Source organism: Diceros bicornis, chromosome 4 (genome assembly GCF_020826845.1).
Source record: "Diceros bicornis minor isolate mBicDic1 chromosome 4, mDicBic1.mat.cur, whole genome shotgun sequence".
NCBI lineage: Eukaryota > Metazoa > Chordata > Mammalia > Perissodactyla > Rhinocerotidae > Diceros > Diceros bicornis.
In genome coordinates this window covers 77,260,748-77,278,751 of record NC_080743.1, presented here as the reverse complement: position 1 = coordinate 77,278,751, position 18,004 = coordinate 77,260,748, and the positions used below count along the sequence as shown (strand labels likewise).

At 38.8% G+C, this 18,004-nt stretch overlaps 2 protein-coding genes across 4 annotated transcripts in view; one reads left to right on the top strand and one right to left on the bottom strand.

The window, feature by feature from the left end:
* LPGAT1 (lysophosphatidylglycerol acyltransferase 1) overlaps positions 1–18,004 on the top strand; it is a 321,343-nt gene that overhangs the window by 297,284 nt on the left and 6,055 nt on the right. The gene's annotated exons all lie outside the window — the stretch shown is intronic.
* The window catches only part of LOC131404775 (putative uncharacterized protein encoded by LINC00467), a 53,828-nt gene continuing 48,059 nt past the window's right edge, over positions 12,236–18,004 (bottom strand). For all 3 annotated transcript variants that reach the window (XM_058539805.1, XM_058539807.1, XM_058539806.1), the window contains 2 exons: positions 16,596–16,672; positions 12,236–12,443 (listed from right to left, as the gene is read on the bottom strand). In XM_058539805.1, the coding sequence (XP_058395788.1) occupies positions 12,424–12,443; positions 16,596–16,672 (97 nt within the window). In that variant the 3' untranslated portion in view covers positions 12,236–12,423. The remainder of the gene's footprint in view (positions 12,444–16,595; positions 16,673–18,004) is intronic.

Genomic DNA, 18,004 nt, shown 5'->3' with positions numbered 1-18,004 from the left:
AGAAAGGCAGCAGCACCATTTCCAGTGTGCCCGGGGGCTAAGTGACTTGCCTGACATCAAACATCAAATCACTGGAAGGGCAGCAAGGAAACGACCTACCATGTGAGCCACTCACTACGTGTGCAGGCACATGCTGAGCACAGGGCACGCGTTACCTCCTTCCGTCCTCACACACAACACAGACAGCTAGGGATTTTCATCCCCACTTTACAGATAAGGAGGTAGAGGTTTACACAGTTCCTGACTTTCCCAGGGTCGTGAAGAGAGTCGCTGTATACCAGACCCCTTCTCCTCAGCTGCAGAGACCTCCCCACCTCTCCAGTGGTGACTTGAACCTAGTTCTCCCAGGTCCTAGAAAACTGCTTCTTTCCCAGCACCATCCTATCTGCTAGAACAACTTAGCACATTCATAGCGGCCGGAAGCACGGTGCTGGATGTTTCAGTAACGCCTTCTTTTGGCCTGGAGACATTTCCTCTTAGGATAACTTATTGCTGAATAACCCAGAATTGGTACCTCTCATGACTCAGTCCCTCCATGGCCGGAATCAGTTAATCCCCAGAAGAATAGCAACCCCAGCCTTGTCCTCACAGCAGCGCCCCAAGGGAGGAGAACCATAAATTCACTCTTTCCTTCCCCTTTACTATTCACTTAGATGTAAATAGTACTTAGCCCTGGAAATCTGTATTTTTAAATGCTTTTCAAGTGGTTCTAATGATCAGCTGAGGTTTTCAGACTTCAGGTCCTGACCTATTGAGTGGTTTATGAAATCAGTGTATTGGAGTGACTAGGAATTTTTAAAAGAAAAGCGATAGAGTAGAAAATAGTGTGCACCACACATAAGAATGAATGTTATTTTGTGAAACTTTTGCCTTGGTTATGCATCCATGAATATATGTATATGTATACGGGGTCTGTGAGTCACAGAAAGCGTTCGGAAAGTCCCAGCTGTCTGGTGTTCATAAATTATTTGCCACTAGGATTTATTATAATAACTGTTCTCATATTTTTGGTCTGAGGACACTTTATACTCTTAAAACTTATTAAAGAGCCCTAAGAGCTGTTGTTTATATGGGTTATATCTATCAATTTTTACTATATTAGAAACTAAAGTTGAAAAATATAATTCTTTATGAATTCATTTACAATAACAACCAAAGGGGCCAGCCCGGTGGTGCAGTGGTTAAGTTCATGCGTTCTGCTTCAGCGGCCTGGGGTTCGCTGGTTCAGATCCTGGGTGCGGACCTACGCACCGCTTATCAAGCCGTGCTGAGGCAGCATCCCACATAGAAGAACTAGAAGGACCTAAAACTAGGATATCCAACTATGTACTGGGGCTTTGGGGAGAAAAAGAAAAAAAAAGAGGAAGATTGGCAACAGATGTTAGCTCAGGGCCAATCTTCCTCACAAAAAACAAATAAAACAAACTAGAAACCCATTACTTATTAGCATGAATAACATATATTTAATTATATATATATTTAAATGGTGAGCAGAGTGGCATTGTTTTACATTTTTGCACATCTCTTTGATGTCTGGAGTGATAGAAACACCCTAAGGCGACCTCTAATGAGTCAAGTTTGGGGGGAGAACTTGTGACTTGCTTCTGGCTAAAAGAATCTGGCAAAGGTGATGATATAGTCACTCCCGTGACTACATTATGTTATATAAGACTCCATCATAGCAGACTGGAGTTAAGATTTTCCTGCTGGCTTTGCAGAAGGAAGCTGCAAAGTTGTGAGAGGCAAGGACCAATGTTGTCACATGGCGAGGACTGGTGGATAGCTTCTGTTGCTGAAGCAGTCCCTGGCCACCAGCTAGCCAGAAAACAGGGACTTTGGCGTTACAACTCCAAGGCGCTGAATTCTCCCAACAACCAGTGCGCTTGGACAAGGACTCTGAGCCTCCGATGAAATTGCACTCCTGGCTGACATCTTGATTTGAGCCTTGTGAGACCCTGAGCAAAGACTCTGAAGAGCCCCTCTGAACCCAGACTCCTGACTGTGGAAACTGATGATAAATGGGTGTCGTTTTAAGCTGCTATGGTTGTGGTTATTTGTTATACAGTAATGGGAAACTAATACATATGACTTCTTATATCAGCTTCTGCATTCATCTATTGTGATACGTTGTTTTAAGTGGAGTATCTGAAGAAAATCCAGCCTCACACAGATAGGTAGTTAGAAAAGGGAAAAGTATTTTAAAAGCTTTTTCAGATCCTGGTGGGAGAGGGGCATGAGGAGTTATTTGCTTAATGGGTTCAGAGCTTCAGTATGAGATGATGAAACATTCTGGAGATGGATAGTGGTGATGGTTGTACAACAATGTGAATATACTTAATGCCACTCAACTGTACACTTGAAAATGATTAAATTTCATGTTATGTATATTTTACCACAATTTAAAAAAATAAATTGTCCACAATTCAGAAACCAAAAAAGAGTTAGTTAGATGCAATGTGGAATCAGAAATCATATCAATGATGTTCATGCTCTGTTACACTGAAATCCATTAGTCTATCTTACACTTTAAATGGCTTTTTTACCCATGCATGGCTTTGTAGCATCATGCCTTGGTTATCTGAAAAATGTTGGTCTACTGAATTATGTAGGTCTTCCAAAAGTTAACTCATTTAATGATACAATGTAAAGAATTCATATTCATTAATATCACTACTAATCTCATCAGAAAAGCCATTAAGTTTATTAACAGAGGAAACTGTTAAACTCATGATGTAAGAAAAAGAAGGAAAATGAGTAGTGGATACAAATTTTCCAAAATTCGAATTTTTCCTTGAAAGCTAGAATTTTATCATTGGCAACAAATATCATTGGCAACAGTCAAATGATTTCCCTGAAGTGACAAGCTCACTTCATTCATCTTAGAAAAAACGTCTGTCAAATTCTCAAGTCTGAACAACCATATTTGCCAGTCCTTCCTCCAAGTAAAAATGGTGTTCCATGAAAAAAGCAGCTATTTCAGCTTGCAACTCAAACACAGTGCTTTTCCTTGAGAAACCACTGTACTTCAGCACGCAAGAGTGCTTTATGCGCATTTTCCATTTTGTCACACAGATTATTAAAAGGATGTATATACAAAGATCAAGATTTAATAAGATTAATACTTTTTACTGCCTCATCAAAAGCATTCTTCTCCTTGAAACTGGCTTTTCTTCCTCCCTCCCTCCCTCCCTCCCTCCCTCTATCCCTTCCTACTGCAAGAGCATGGCAGTGAAGAATATTATTAGTACAGTTGGTGTCACTGCCTTGATTCATGCTAAGGTATCAGCAGAAAACTGCTGGTGAGTAAAAATCCACCATTGCTTTTGTGCAAATATCAGTGTAAATATTAACACAGTGAAAAAGGAAAATAATATCTTAGTATTATTATGAAAATAACTTTGATCTCTCAGACCTCCTGAAAGGGTTTTGGACCTCAGAGGTCCACAGACCACTTTGAGTTTTCTCCATGAGCCTCCACTGCTCCTCCGCCCCAGCACCACTGCCCACCCCCCCAGAGAAAATCCTTCAAACCAACCCACATGTTGTGTTCCTCAGATTAACACCTGATGTGGCACTAGCAGCAAATATTCTGTTTCTACCTCTTGCAATCAGTAATCTTTCTAAAACATAGACTTGTCATTTCCTTGCATCAAAACCTCCAAACAGGCTCAAATATATATAAAATTTAGTATAAGATTAAGATGGCATCTTAAATCAATGGGGAAAGGATAGATTATTAAACAAATGGTGTCAGGACAATTGGGTAAACATCTGGGAAAATTTTTTTTAAGTTATCTTTCAGTATATATCAAAATAAGTCCAAATGGATTTTTGATCTAAATATTGAAATTGAACCATGAAATAAGAATAAAGATTATATGTATTTGAGCACAGGATGGGAAAAGCGTTTCTACTTAAACATACAAAAGCAGAATCCAACGGGAAGACCTACCTTGCCATAGATCTTCCAAAGGCCGTAACCAAAGTCCACTGAGAGGACAGGGAGGAAACGGGAGGGCAGAGAGGTGCTTTACCTCCTGAGACTCATCCCAAGTCCCTCAGGGCGAAGAGAATTAGCGCTGACCACGAGCTTCCTTTTTTTTTTTTTTTTTTTAATTTTTTGTTTATTGCAGTAACATTGGTTTATAACATTGTAAAAATTTCAGGTGTACATCATTGTACTTCTATTTCTGCATAGATTACATCATGTTCACCACCAAAATACTAATTACAACCCATCACCACACACATGTACCAAATTATCCCTTTCACCCTCCTCCCTCCCCCCTTCCCCTCTGGTAACCACCAATCCAATCTCTGCCCCTATGTGTTTGTTTATTGTTGTTATTATCTACTACTTAATGAAGGAAATCATACGGTATTTGACCTTCTCCCTCTGACTTATTTCACTTTGCATTATGCCCTCAATGTCCATCCATGTTGTCACAAATGGCTGGATTTCATCGTTTCTTATGGCTGAGTAGTATTCCATCGTGTATATATACCACAGCTTAAAAATGGGCAAAAGATCTGAACAGACATTTCTCCAAAGAAGATATACAGATGGCCAACAGACACATGAAAAGATGTTCAAAATCACTAACTATCAGGGAAATGCAAATCAAAACTATAATGAGATATCACCTCACGCCCGTCAGAATGGCTATAATTAACAAGACAGGAAACAACATGTGTTGGAGAGGATGTGGAGAGAAGGGAACTCTCATACACTGCTGGTGGGAGTGCAAACTGGTGCAGCCTCTATGGAAAACAGTATGGAGATTCCTCAAAAAATCAAGGATAGAACTACCATATGATCCAGCTATTCCACTGCTGGGTATTTATCCAAAGAACTTGAAAACACCAATTTGCAAAGGTACATGCACCCCTGTGTTCATTGCAGCGTTATTCACAATAAACGAGCTTCCTTTGATGCTAGAAACTCTGTTCCTCAAACATCCTGCTTTGCGGCCTTAGCTGGGTCCAGGCCATTTTTCCTAGTGGTGCTGCCACTGTAGGACAGACCAAAGTCATTGGCTCTCAACTAAAGTATGAAAGACTGAATTCTTCAGACAGTGGTTTAGGGCCGTATAATGTATGAAATGGCGGACCGTACGAAGTTGAATGCTGTTATATTCTAAGCTGTTAACAGTCATTCCCTAGGCAGTGGGATGGTTTTTGCTATGCATTTTTAAGTTTGTTAACTCATCACACTTTTATTGAGGCCCTAAAAGGTCAAAGCACTATACTAGGTGCACAGTCCCTGTGCCTATTACAGTACCCGAGGTGCTATTAACTGATTGATGATTCATTCAACATAAACATATCTGAGTAGCAATGGGCATATTGAGTGCTTACCATTTGCTATGTACTCTCAGAGATTTGAAAAATAAAGCAGGAAAAGGGCAGCAGAAGCAGCAGGGCAGGGAGTTGAAATTTTTAGGTAGGGTTCTACAACTGATTGTATTGTCCAAAGATGGTCACAACTGCGTCATCCATCCTGCACTTTCACAATGTGATTTTGTCCTACCCCGTCAAGAAATGGAGTCTGATTCCCCTCCTCTTGAAAGTAGGTTGACTCTAGTGACTTGTTTGATCAATAGAACAAAGCAAAAGTGACATCCTGGAACTTCCAAAGGTAGGTCATGACAAGCCTTGTAGCTTCTGCCTGGAATGCTTGCTCTTGGAACACTCTCTTTCCCTCAGAACTCAGCCACCATGCTGCAAAAAGCTCAAGTCTCATGGAGAGGGCACATGTTGGTAGTCAGACCCAGATGAGCTCCCAGCTGACACTCAGCCTCAGCTGCCAGCCATGTGAGGGAGCCATCATGGTCATCCAGGCCAATGGTGCCTTCAAATGACTACAGCCCGAACCAATATCTGACTGCAGCCGCATGAAAAACCCCAGGTGAGAACTACCCAACTGAGTCCAGCCAACCCACAGAACCATGGGAGACAAGAATTGTTGTTTAAAATCACTAAATTCGGGGTTGGTCTTTTGCATGGCAATAATTAACTGGAACAGGTGGCCTGGGAAGGCCTTGCTGAGAAGGTGACATTTGCACTCTTCCAATTTGGTTGTTGCATATTTTACATCTTTCCTTTCTATATTCCTTTCTATATGTGGCTGCTGTTGCAAAGTACCACAAACTGGGTGACTTAAAACAACAGAAATTTATTCTCGCACAGTTCTGGAGATCAGAGGTTCAAAATCAAGTTGTTGGCAGGGCCATGCTCCCTCTGAAGTCTCTAGGGCAGAATACTTTCTTGCCTCTTCCCAGCTTCTGGTGGTTGACAGCAATCTTTGGCATTCCTTGGCTTATAGATGCCTCATTCCAATCTCTGTTTCTATCTTCACATCGCCTTCTTCTCTGAGTCTCTGTGTGTCCTCTCTTCTTCTTATAAGGACACAGTCATTGGATTTAGGGGCCACCCTAATCCAGTATGATCTCATCTATATCCTGAGCTAATTATATCTGCAAAGACCCTGTTTCTAAATAAGGTCACATTCTGAGGTTCCAAGCAGACATAAATTTGAAAGGATACTATTCAACCCACTAAACTTCCCTTAGAGGATTTCCTCTTCTCTACTTTGATATAAAAATGCTTTTAAACTTCAAAGAGCTAGTCAAATGGAAGGAGCTATTTTTACCCAGCACGCCTTTAGTGCTTGGGTGTTCCACTCGTACTTGCGATTTATATCCAAGACACACCACTCTCTGGCTGTTTCCTTCTTGTATCTCTGGGGCTGACTTTACAGGCAGATGGAGAAATGAATGCCTTACAAAGGTCCTTCTGCTCCATTTCATAGTTTAATTTTGTGCTATCAATGTACATATGTCAAATGCAAATGGTTGGGGCATGTTGGGAGGCATTCACCTCCAGAGAGTAAATCAGATGAAAGGGAGCCTGGAAAGACTGTGACAGAGGTCACTTTGGTCCTTGGAGAATCAGGGGGGAGAAGTGCCTGAGCATGAGGGGCATTAAGCGTGAGGGGCACTAAGTATGAGCCAAATCTCAGAAAGATTTCTCTGCTCTGTCCTGGGCCAGCAGTTCCTACTTTGCCTCCCTGGAAAGCAGTGTCTGGACTTCCTGGCCCTTTGGTGTTCTCGTTCTTGGTGCCAGCATGCAGCTCACCACACAATTTGTCATGCGATTTCCTTCTCCTTCTGCCCTCTACCCCCACCACACCTCCTTGTCCTGCATCATTTATCCTCAAAGTACCTCCACAAGAGGCAAAGGGATAGGGGGGAAGGATAGAAAGAGAAGGAAACTGAAGCATGGAAAGGTCAAGAGTAATGGCCAAAGTCACATAGCTCAGGTTTCCCGAGTCCAGAGGGTGGGTTGGGTTGCAGATCATCATCAGCTAAGCAAATATGTGCTCTTTCTTAGATGTTGTGACCATGCAATGTAAACAGGCTTGAAACATCTTAGGAGGCAGCCAGGCCACATACATCATCCATCCTCAGGCTGCCTGGATTACCTGGAATTTGTTGGTAGTGATTTTGGTTCGTCTCAGTGGGTCCATAAAACCCAAAAATTACACCCAACAGAGCAAGTTGGTTTTAATGGGTTGGAGTGAGGCACTGGTATCTCTGTTTATTCCACGTTTCCCTGGTGGTTTGATGACTTGGGAATCATTGCTGTAGTCTAGATTCTTGCTCTTAAAATGCAATCATCAGACCACTACCAAGGACATCATCTGAGAGCTTGCTAGAAATGTAGAATCTTGAGCCCCATCCCAAGACCTACTAAATAAGAGTCTGCACTTAACAAGCTCCCAAGATGAATAATATTTAAAGTTTGAGAACCACCTAGAGCAAGTGGTTCTTAACTTTGGCTGCACGTTGAAATCACCAGAGACCTCTAAAACATACTGATGCCTGGGTCCTGCTGCAGAGATTCTGGTTTAATTGGTTTCAGGTCGGCCATAGCCTGTTGGGGAGGATTTTTTTTTTTTAAGCTTCCCAGGTGATTCTAATGTTCAGTTAAGCACTGGTCAAGAAATAGGGCCCTAAAAACTCTAGTCCCCTCAAATCCCAGTGGGGCTAGACTGTTGTAGAAGTCATTATGATCCAGGAACTGCTGCCTTCAAAGCCCAGATCACAGAATCTGAGAGAGAAAGAGAGAGAGAGAAAGTAAGAGACTCCATCTGGTCCACCCTCCTCCTCTTATAGGCTTCACTCTATTAGAAACTGCGAATTCTATTTAAAAAGAGAGTCAACGGAGCACCAGTTAGCAGTAAAGGTGCTCTGGGTTTTCATTTCCAGTGTTGCTAGTTCTGGGTGCGTCACTCAAGCCTGGACCCACAACCATTTTGAATTTGTTTCTTTAGTTGGAAAATGGAGATGATGTTATCAACAAATCTTATCAATGACAAAAACAGTGCTCTGCTAATTCCATACAAAGCATTTTAAAATCTATATCTATGGGATGGCTTTTTTAAATGACCACCTCTATAATGCATTTATAGCATACTCAATTTAGAAAATGGGAATAAAAATATAAAATCCTCAATCTATGGAATATGCTGGTTTGCCAGTTCATGGCATACATGTGAACATCCCGGGACACACAGGGGTTGAGAATATAAGTCACTTTCCATCCACGTATCTCCACAATCCCAACCACATTTACACTCACACTCCATATCTTCTTTCTCCCCTCCCTATGTTGGTTTCCACTTTCCTGGTTAGCAATTGCCAAAAAAGAAAAATCAGAAAGCCCAAGACAACAGAACTGTCCAGAGCTTGCTTTGTTTATACAAGAATATTGTGCCCCATTAGTTGGGAAATACAGTAGTTTAATTTTATATTTTAATCAATGTCACCATCAAACTTGTACCTGTGCTAACAAGGAAATATTATCAATTTGGGTTTTATTTCTTTAACTAAAACCAGGCATTTGAACCCAGGAACATTAGAAATTCTACTCAGTTAATTTCGATCTCAGGCAGAATAAGTTTCAAATATTACTTTTTGGATGAAGAAACTAAAGCTTAAAGGAGTAAAAACAAAACAACTGAAGCTTGGAGGGGTAACATGACTTTTGCATGTGGAAGGACAGTGTTTTCTCCCTCATTGTCTCCTACTTTAGAGGAGATCTCTGGTGAGGCATAGAAGAGACACTGTTGGCATAACAACCCACTGGATTTATGCCAGCAGAGAAAGTCAACATTATTAAGAGAAAAGTTTGTTGGTTTTGTAGATATTTCACCCAAACATGATGGGACTATCTGTATTAATGATGATTTCAGGAATGAAATCATTTTCATGACTTCCCACTCCATTTTAATCCCTGGATATACCTTAACCCCTCCATTGCACAATGAGCAGGGGCAGAGCTAGGTTTTGTGGGGCCTACAACTTGCATAATTTGGAGGGCCTGCTAAGAAAAAGAATACAAAAGTAGGAACTATATATGTGAACATTTGTTTAGAATGATAACAGAAATTAGAACTTTCATAACTTGGCAATAGCACAAAATTATAAAATTCAGAAAAATAACATTCTATTTTTATTAACTTCTTGACATACCTCTATATTATTTTTTGTACTTTTTTGGAAGGAAGCTGTATTTCTTTGATTATTACTTCATAGTATGATGATTTTGTAATATCTTTTTTTGTACATAGAGAATTGAAAGATAATTCAGTCTTTCTTCTATCATGGTTGATCAAAATTTGTTTTTTAAAATGATAGGATGCAAAATAAACATATGTCTTCATACACAGATACGCTAGCTGTAGCGCTGCTGTAAGTTTGTGCCCTACACAAAAAGGGATTCTGATAAATTCTATTTTGTATGATTCCCATAAACAAACAAGCACGGGGCATTTGTAATTGTATAAGCTGCATTATCAAGTATATCAAGTTTGTGGAGAGAATCTTTATTTTGATAGATGTTGATGAAAACAGAATCCTCTGCTAACAATTTTACATATCTGATGATTTGACATTTTCCAAAGACTACTCTCTGACTCCATACATTTCAAACCTTGTTTCTCCTCTAATACTCACTTAACTTCCAGTGCCAGGCACCCTAGGACACGTTTATATTGTAGTAAGACCTCTGTCCCTGGTGTTATGAAAGTGTAAAACCATGTAAGGACAGTGCTAGGGACCCTCCTTGGGCCTTGGCAGGATTCTGAGGCTTAAGCTTCATCAGTTTCCTGGTACATCAGCCTGTGCTGATAAGGAAATGGAGAGGAAATCAGCGTGGTGGGGACATATCAGCACGAGGATTCAGGTCTCCTGACTGCAGTCCACAGTTTTTTCTACTAGAACATATTTTAAAAGTTTCTTTTATATTCTCTCCATTAAAACTACCTTTGCTTTTCTGGAATATTTTTACATGATTCTTTTGGTAAATTTAACTTTTATCCTGTAAAGTGTTATAGTTCTCAAAAGTGAGGTTTTTAAAAATAATTTGGCCTATTATAAACACTACTCATATGGGTAAACCCAGGCTTGAAGTTAGGAAAGAATGCAGAGAAGGGATGTGCTACTTTAGACCTCCATCTAGTCTTACCACTTCTGTTATGCTCTCTTCCAGGGAGCATGTTCACTATTTTAATTAAACTATAAAATTTAAAAAAGTTTTAAAATAACTTTTATGTTGAATGCCTATATTTTATTCTGTCCTCTTGAAGGTTATCCCAAAATTGTGAATTATTAGCTTTCCTGGAAAAAATAAAACAATTTATAAACTAAAATGCCTTTATTTCTTCAATAAATCAAAAATGAAAAAAAAAAAAACCCAAAAAGCAAAAAACCTGTGTCCTCTGCTGATATGTTTTAGAAATGCCACCATTCAAATACAAGGAATTTTTTTTTTTTTTGCTGAGGAAGATTGGCCCTGAGCTAATATCCGTGCCAATCTTTCCTCTATTTTGTATGTGGGTCACCACCACAGCATGGCTTGATAAGCGGTGTAGGTCCACGCCCAGGATCTGGGCCCACGAACCCTGGCTGCTAAAGCGGAGCACGCTGAACTTAACCACTACACCACTGGGCCTGCCCAGGAAATTCTTTCTTTCTTTTTTTCTTTTGAGGAAGATTAGCCCTGAGCTAACATCCGATGCCAATCCTCCTCTTTTTGCTGAGGAAGACTGGCCCTGAGCTAACATCCGTGCCCATCTTCCTCTACTTTATATGGGACACTGCCACAGCATGGCTTGACAAGTGGTGCATCGGTGCATGCCCAGGACCCAAACCTGCGAACCCGGGGCCAGGCCACGGAAGCGGAGCGCGTGCACTTAACTGCTATGCCACAGGGCCGGCCCCAAGGAAATACTTTCTTGATACACAAATACTAGGAGCCCATGACAATACCGGGGGAAAATGATGTATAGTCATGTACTAAATCTCTTTGTAATCAAAGATAAAGATGCTTAATTTCAGTACAATCTTATGATAATTTTACTATGAGTTACTATTACTGGGAAAAAATCCTTTAAGGAATGGCATTCAGTAACAGCACCATATTACAGTTACATGAGAAACATCTTAAACTCTAACTTCAGCACAGAACGGTATTCAACATTATTTTTAATCTTTTAGTTTTGCCTGAATAACAACATAACAGTACCTCAACTTCCAATTCAAAAAAATAAACCTGGCCCTCTCTTCTGTCCTTCAGTTCTAGTAGGAGCTTCTCTGAAAGGCAACTATCAAGCACACGGTTAGACTGGATACACATTCACCCATAAACCCAAGTGAGCAAAATGCCCAACGATGTGCAAAACCATAAGAGGCAACATGAAAGGCTGACCTGAGAACTGCTTTCTCATTTCTTATTTTATAAAACAATGTGATCATCTTTAGAGATGAAAACTTTTGGTTGGGAACTTATAATCAGTGTACCTGGAGTCACAAGAGTAAAAGAACGTTACATCATGCTCTAAAACAAATACTGAGATCATGAAAACTGATCATACTTGTTGAAAGAGGAGGACATTACTAAGAAATAGAAACATAAAACCTGGGAAGAAGATCTAAATAAGAAGTACGTAGTTAAGCCTTTACTTTGTTCCTGCCATCTGTAAGTCCTCTGTTTTGTGTAGGACTTTGGAATAAGTATTTTAGATGCAATTATTAGGCACAATATTTAAGAGAAGTAGACTCAATCTCCTCCTTCCCTGCTGAATATCTGAATACAGGGTATGCTTCCTAAGATTGCCACAACTGGCTTGTACTTTAGGCTCTCAAGCATTGGATGTGGACCTTCACACACCGCGATTTCCCAACTCTTTATTGTGTGGTTACAGAGGATACGAAGACTGGTTTCAGGAGTCTGGACGTGGTGTGAAAGACACCCCATTCGCCGAGCTCTTCCATGTTTCTGTAGCTTTCACAGCACTGGGCTCTGCATCCTCATTTGGCCACCTTACACCAAAAGACTGAGTTTTGGAAATCAACAAGTTTAGCCTGGTTTCAGCCCCTCTGCAGACAAAAATTAAAATTGATTAGAATAAACTCGCTACTCGCTATACTATATATATTTACGCCTTTCTTGACACTTAGAGTGAAAACAGAAACTTTGGACATCATTGTGTTGAGATGAGAGCACATTAAACCTTGAAAAATACGTTAAATTAACACTGGAGCTTTACTTCAAACTCACAATATAGTCATTAAAATTTTAATAGTACTATTAATCATCAAATTTTAACATCAGATTAAATAAATGTTTTATATACAGTAGCTTTATTTCAGCAACTCTATTTCCTGCAGCTTGAAAAATGGGAGAAAAACAAAGTGTAACTATGAAAATCTAAGTTTCAAATGATACAAGTTAGGTTACTCATCTATGGGAAAAAACCCACAAATAAGGATTTATAAAGAATGAGTAGAAATGAATGGCAATGGAAATAACTGATAGTAAATTTCCTGGATTTGCAAATTTTGGATACTTATTTTGAGTGTTAGAGTGTTCAGCAACTTTCAACCTGAAATTATTTCAAATCAATCAAGTACTTAATATTAGTTTTGCATACACTTTGTGAGGGGTGAGGCTTATTAGTGAGTTTGTAATTCCACAAAAGTAAAATCCAATGCCAACTACCAGGTGAAATTTTAGAGTTATCTTTTTTTTAATTCTTTTATTTGTTTAACCATATATTGTCTATTTTTTTATTTTTAATTGGGATATAATTGACAGAATTATCTTTGATTACACAACTGACCACATATTTTAGTGAAGTACAATAGTTTATAATGGGATATAAAACTTTGGACATATTAAATGATAATGCCTATTGTCTCTTTATCCTTTTTACTCTTTTTCAGAATTTTAATTTTATTTATTCTTACTGTATTACAGTGTGATGTTTATCATACAAGCATATTTATTCTTCAGCATAGCTAACATTACCCAGTAGTATCTGATGCCATCTTGCTGTTAACTCTGCTGCCCGGACTGCCAGACCCAACCTCAGCTGGGCAGAGGGTGAGAGGGTGCTTTGCCCTAGTACCCCATTATCTGGGTCCAGTGCAATGGGAAAGGGGAAGAGACCCTGCCCCTGCAGGCCGCCCAGGCTATACCTGGGGATGGGCAGAAGCTGAGTAAACTTCACAGTAAACTCTGAGTAAAGTTCAGAGTGTTCATTAATATGATTAGTAAGATGAATATTCAAAACTTGGAAATAAAGTTAATAAGGTGATGACCACATGACCTTTTAACGTCACACTACAGCACTGTTTAAGAAGGCTTCCTAGCAGGCATCCAACTCTCCAGGAACTGTGACTTTGATACAGTATTTACTATGGATTAGAGCTCACACATCTACATAACTTTATACAGCTAGAAGCTAACTGAAAGAAAAGGGATGAAGTGCGATGATTTTCTTTTCTGTCCGTGGAAAGGATAACCTTGAAGATCATCATTTTATTGCCCTGTAGGACTTGAACCAGTTTATATCTAATTTAGCAATCTTATCTCAGCATTCCTTTTTTCCATCCCACCTCATAATCACTATAAAAAAAATCCAAATTTTTAATATTATCTTTTGAACCAGTCATCCTGCTGGTGCCCTTATTAACGAGTTAAACAAAACTCTGGCATATGTCCCCAATCTATTTTATGAGAATTATGTTTTTCACATTATAAAAATTTTAGAGATTTTTGCCTTCATATCTCTGGCCAAAATTGTGCCAAATGTTCATTCCTAGCTGCAAGGGAGGCTGGACATTTGAAGATTGACTTTTTAGTCTTTAGGCTAAGAAGGAAGGAAGGTCTTTCAAGAGAGCAAACCTATAGTAACTGTCACTAATTGAATGTGTGTGTGTAATGGTAAGGGAATGGGGAGAAAGAAAGAAGAATCAAGAATGCTCTCCAGATCATGCTTGGGTTGTAAATTTACTGAGATGAGGAAGACTGGAGGGGAGTCAGGTTTGCATTTTATCAATACTAAGCACTGAGAGGTTAAAAGCTTTATTTTTTATTTTTTGAGATGACATCCACTGATTTACCACTGAGATTTTGTGAGACCGTTATGTGCTGGAGATTTTAAAAGAAGAAAAGTCATATGTAATTATCAAAATCCTTATAATAGTTGGTCAAATGGGTAGCAAATTTCAGCCTTTCAGTTATATAATGGAGTGCCACATCCTAATGAAAAAATTTATGACAGAATGCTTGCCTTAGACATGAGATTGTGGCCTCTAAGAAAATTTTTCAGAAAAATGAATCCTTTTACCTTCAATTTACTTCAAAATACATTTGCAGTGTAATAATTGTTTAGAACTTTTCAGTTGAAGTGTGTACTAAACATAAATGAAATGTTTTATGGACTACAGAGGAACTATAAAAATACCTTTTTATATGCAGAGTTTATTTTGAGATATTTAACTTTATAAATACTGTCAGAAATACCCTTATTCCCTTTTTCCTAGGAAATAGACCCTCTATATTTCAACCCTTTATCTGTCAAACTTTAATTATCTAACTTGATAAGGTTTAATTATGCATTACCCAGATTCTTCCCCTTCTACAATTTAACTAGTTGATTATGTGGCATATAAGGAAACTAATCACACCAAGGTGGGTTGATTTATAACACTACCGCCTACCTGTGACTTAGCAGAGTCCTCCACTGAGTATGAAGACTTGTATCATGCCAGGTCTACCTGAAATCCACCAATCTGAATCATACTTATTTTAAAGGAATCATCCATCTTGTAAAGCTTTTAATAGTACTGCCTTAAATTAGAGAACTTTGTGCATAGTATTAAAAAACATTTCAGATGCTTCTTTAATATGCTTTTCCCACTAAACCAATGAATTTGTATAAAACTATATCTTCGAGACTTTCCATATCCAGTTACCAGGTCATATAGATTCTGCCTTTGCAAAATCTCTTCTATCTGTTCTCTCCTTTTCAACCCCATAATCATTGTCTTTAGCCTGATCTATAATTGACTAGACTAATGTTTCTCCTCCTCACTAGGCTGCAATAGCTTCCTATAGGTTTCTTCCTTCCAAATCATTCCAATATTGATATATCTTCCTAGAACAAAGGTCAGAGAATGCCATTCCTCTGTTTTAAGATGTTCAAATGTTCCCAATATCTACAGAATAAAATTCAAACTAGCTCCAAACTACTTCTCTGGACTCCATTCTTACTACATGTCATCTCTTGCCTTATGCTCCAATTTCAAATGCCAATATCTTTATTGAAAATGAACTTTTGTTCCTATATGCCCTTGTTAATGCTTTTCCCTCAGCCTGGAATACTCTTTGCCATTTTTCTGCCTAATAAAACTTACTCATCCTTCAAGCTTTGACTCAAATGCCATCATGTCCTTTGGGGAGGCCTGCATGGTCTACTAATCTGAAACAGGTTAATCATTGCTCTGGGTTACCCAAAGAATTTGTACCCTATGGCAATATTTCTTTTCTAAAAGTCTCTGCCTTTTTGAAGCTGTAGGGGTTCCATAGAAAAGTGTGGACAAATACAAAAAGAAATGTAGACACAAATACAGAACCAAAGTATTCAAGTTTGGACATCATATTTAGCAAGTCAAAATAATTTCTAAATGTATTATAAGCACCTGATTTGGAAGAGCAGATAGTGCCCTAACTATTCCACAGAAGATAGAAGACAAGATGAAAACAAATTTGGTCATTTTGATCATATTTACTTTGAGAGTCATAGGACATTTTTTTAATTTTCAACAGATTCCTTTTCTAAGGACTTGAAATTCTGTATTTTAATTATACTAAATGACTTTAATAACATTATATAAAACTATGTTACTATGTATTTTTAAAAATAAAATTTGAAAGTATGCAACCATGTACTCAACGTCATCTCTCTCAAGGTACAGAGGTAAAGAATCCAATTGGCATTTCTTGATGTTTCGAAGTATGTGGGTCTGCTCTACTAATCTTGATAGAGATATTTATGAGATGATAATATAAATATAAATTTTAAAGTATATTTACCTTGTATGTAACCAACAAGCAAGATTATACACATAATTTTTTCCTTAACATATTGGACATTGTAACTGTGATCTTGACAACCAGTGAAAATGCAAACCAACTACTAAAAGTACCATAAAATAAACTCCTTAAACTGAAGTACACGATACCTTGGAAAGGTGACAGCATGTGGTTGTTTCCTCCTTTTTTTCTTCTCTTTCTTTTTCTTGATGTTTCATCTTTTGTCCTAAAAATAAAACAAAATAAAAAACATGTTAATGATTGCTTCAATAAAATAGAAATACATAGACTTTTTTTTATTTTTTGTGAGGAAGATCAGCCCTATGCTAACATCTGCCAATCCTCCTCTTTTTTTTTTGCTGAGGAATACTGGCCCTGGGCTAACATCCGTGCCCATCTTCCTCCACTTTATATGGGATGCCGCCACAGCATGGCTTGCCAAGCAGTGCGTCGGTGCGCGCCTGGGATCCGAACTGGCGAACCCCGGGCCGCCGCAGCGGAGCATGCGCACTTAACTGCTTGTGCCACCAGGCCAGCCCCTCGTAGACTTTCTTTATCTAAATTTATTTATTTTTAAGTAGTGATTATATTCACAGGGTTCAAAATTTAAAAGGTAAAAAGTCTCCTTTCCACTCTTGTCAAGCAGCCACCTAACTTTTCCAAAGGCAACAACAAATGTTACAGATTTCTTGGGTATCTTTCCAAACATATTTGTATGTATTTACAGGCTAATAAGTCCGCCACCACTATTTCCATAAATGGTAACATATTTCACACACCATTCTTTGTGTATATAACTTGAAGGCCATTTCTAATCAGTAAGCAAAGAACTCCTTAATATTTTTTACGACTGCAATGTATTCCATTGTAAGGTTATTCCAGGGTTCCCAACACCACTCTCACTTCTGACATCAATTGCAAATTTGGGGGTCCCAGCAATGATGTGTGACAATATGCATAGAGAATTGCTATCCAGGGAAGCTCACCCAAGCCTTGGTATTCAGAGTTTTTATTAGGGCTCTGTCACATGGGCATGGTTGACTACCCACATGGCTGATCTCAATCTCTAGACCCCCTAGAGGTCCAGCTGATATGGAGTGACCCAAAGCCCCCACCCTAAATCACAGTGTTAGACTATCTCGTGTGGCTAGACTCACGCTAAATCACACGATCCAAGGCCCCCAAACAAACAAAGACATTATCAGGCATGACATTCCAAGGGCTTAGAGATTACCTCTGGGAAGTCAAGGGCAAGGGCTAGATCTCTCTTTTGGCAAGGTTAAATTCTTTACTACACATTTATACTATAATTTATTTGTCTATTCTATTGTTGATTGATATTTGAATTCTTTCCATTTTTCACTATTATGACCAACACTGCCATGAACATCCCCGTACAGGTATAATGGAGTAAAAGCACATGAGTTTCTCTAGAGAATATATCTAGGAGTGGGACTGCTAGGTCTTTGGGCTCATGCTACATATGTATTTGATATAATTTATTAATGTTTATTTCATGGCTTTGGGTTTTGTAACATATGTAGAAAGGCCATCCCCT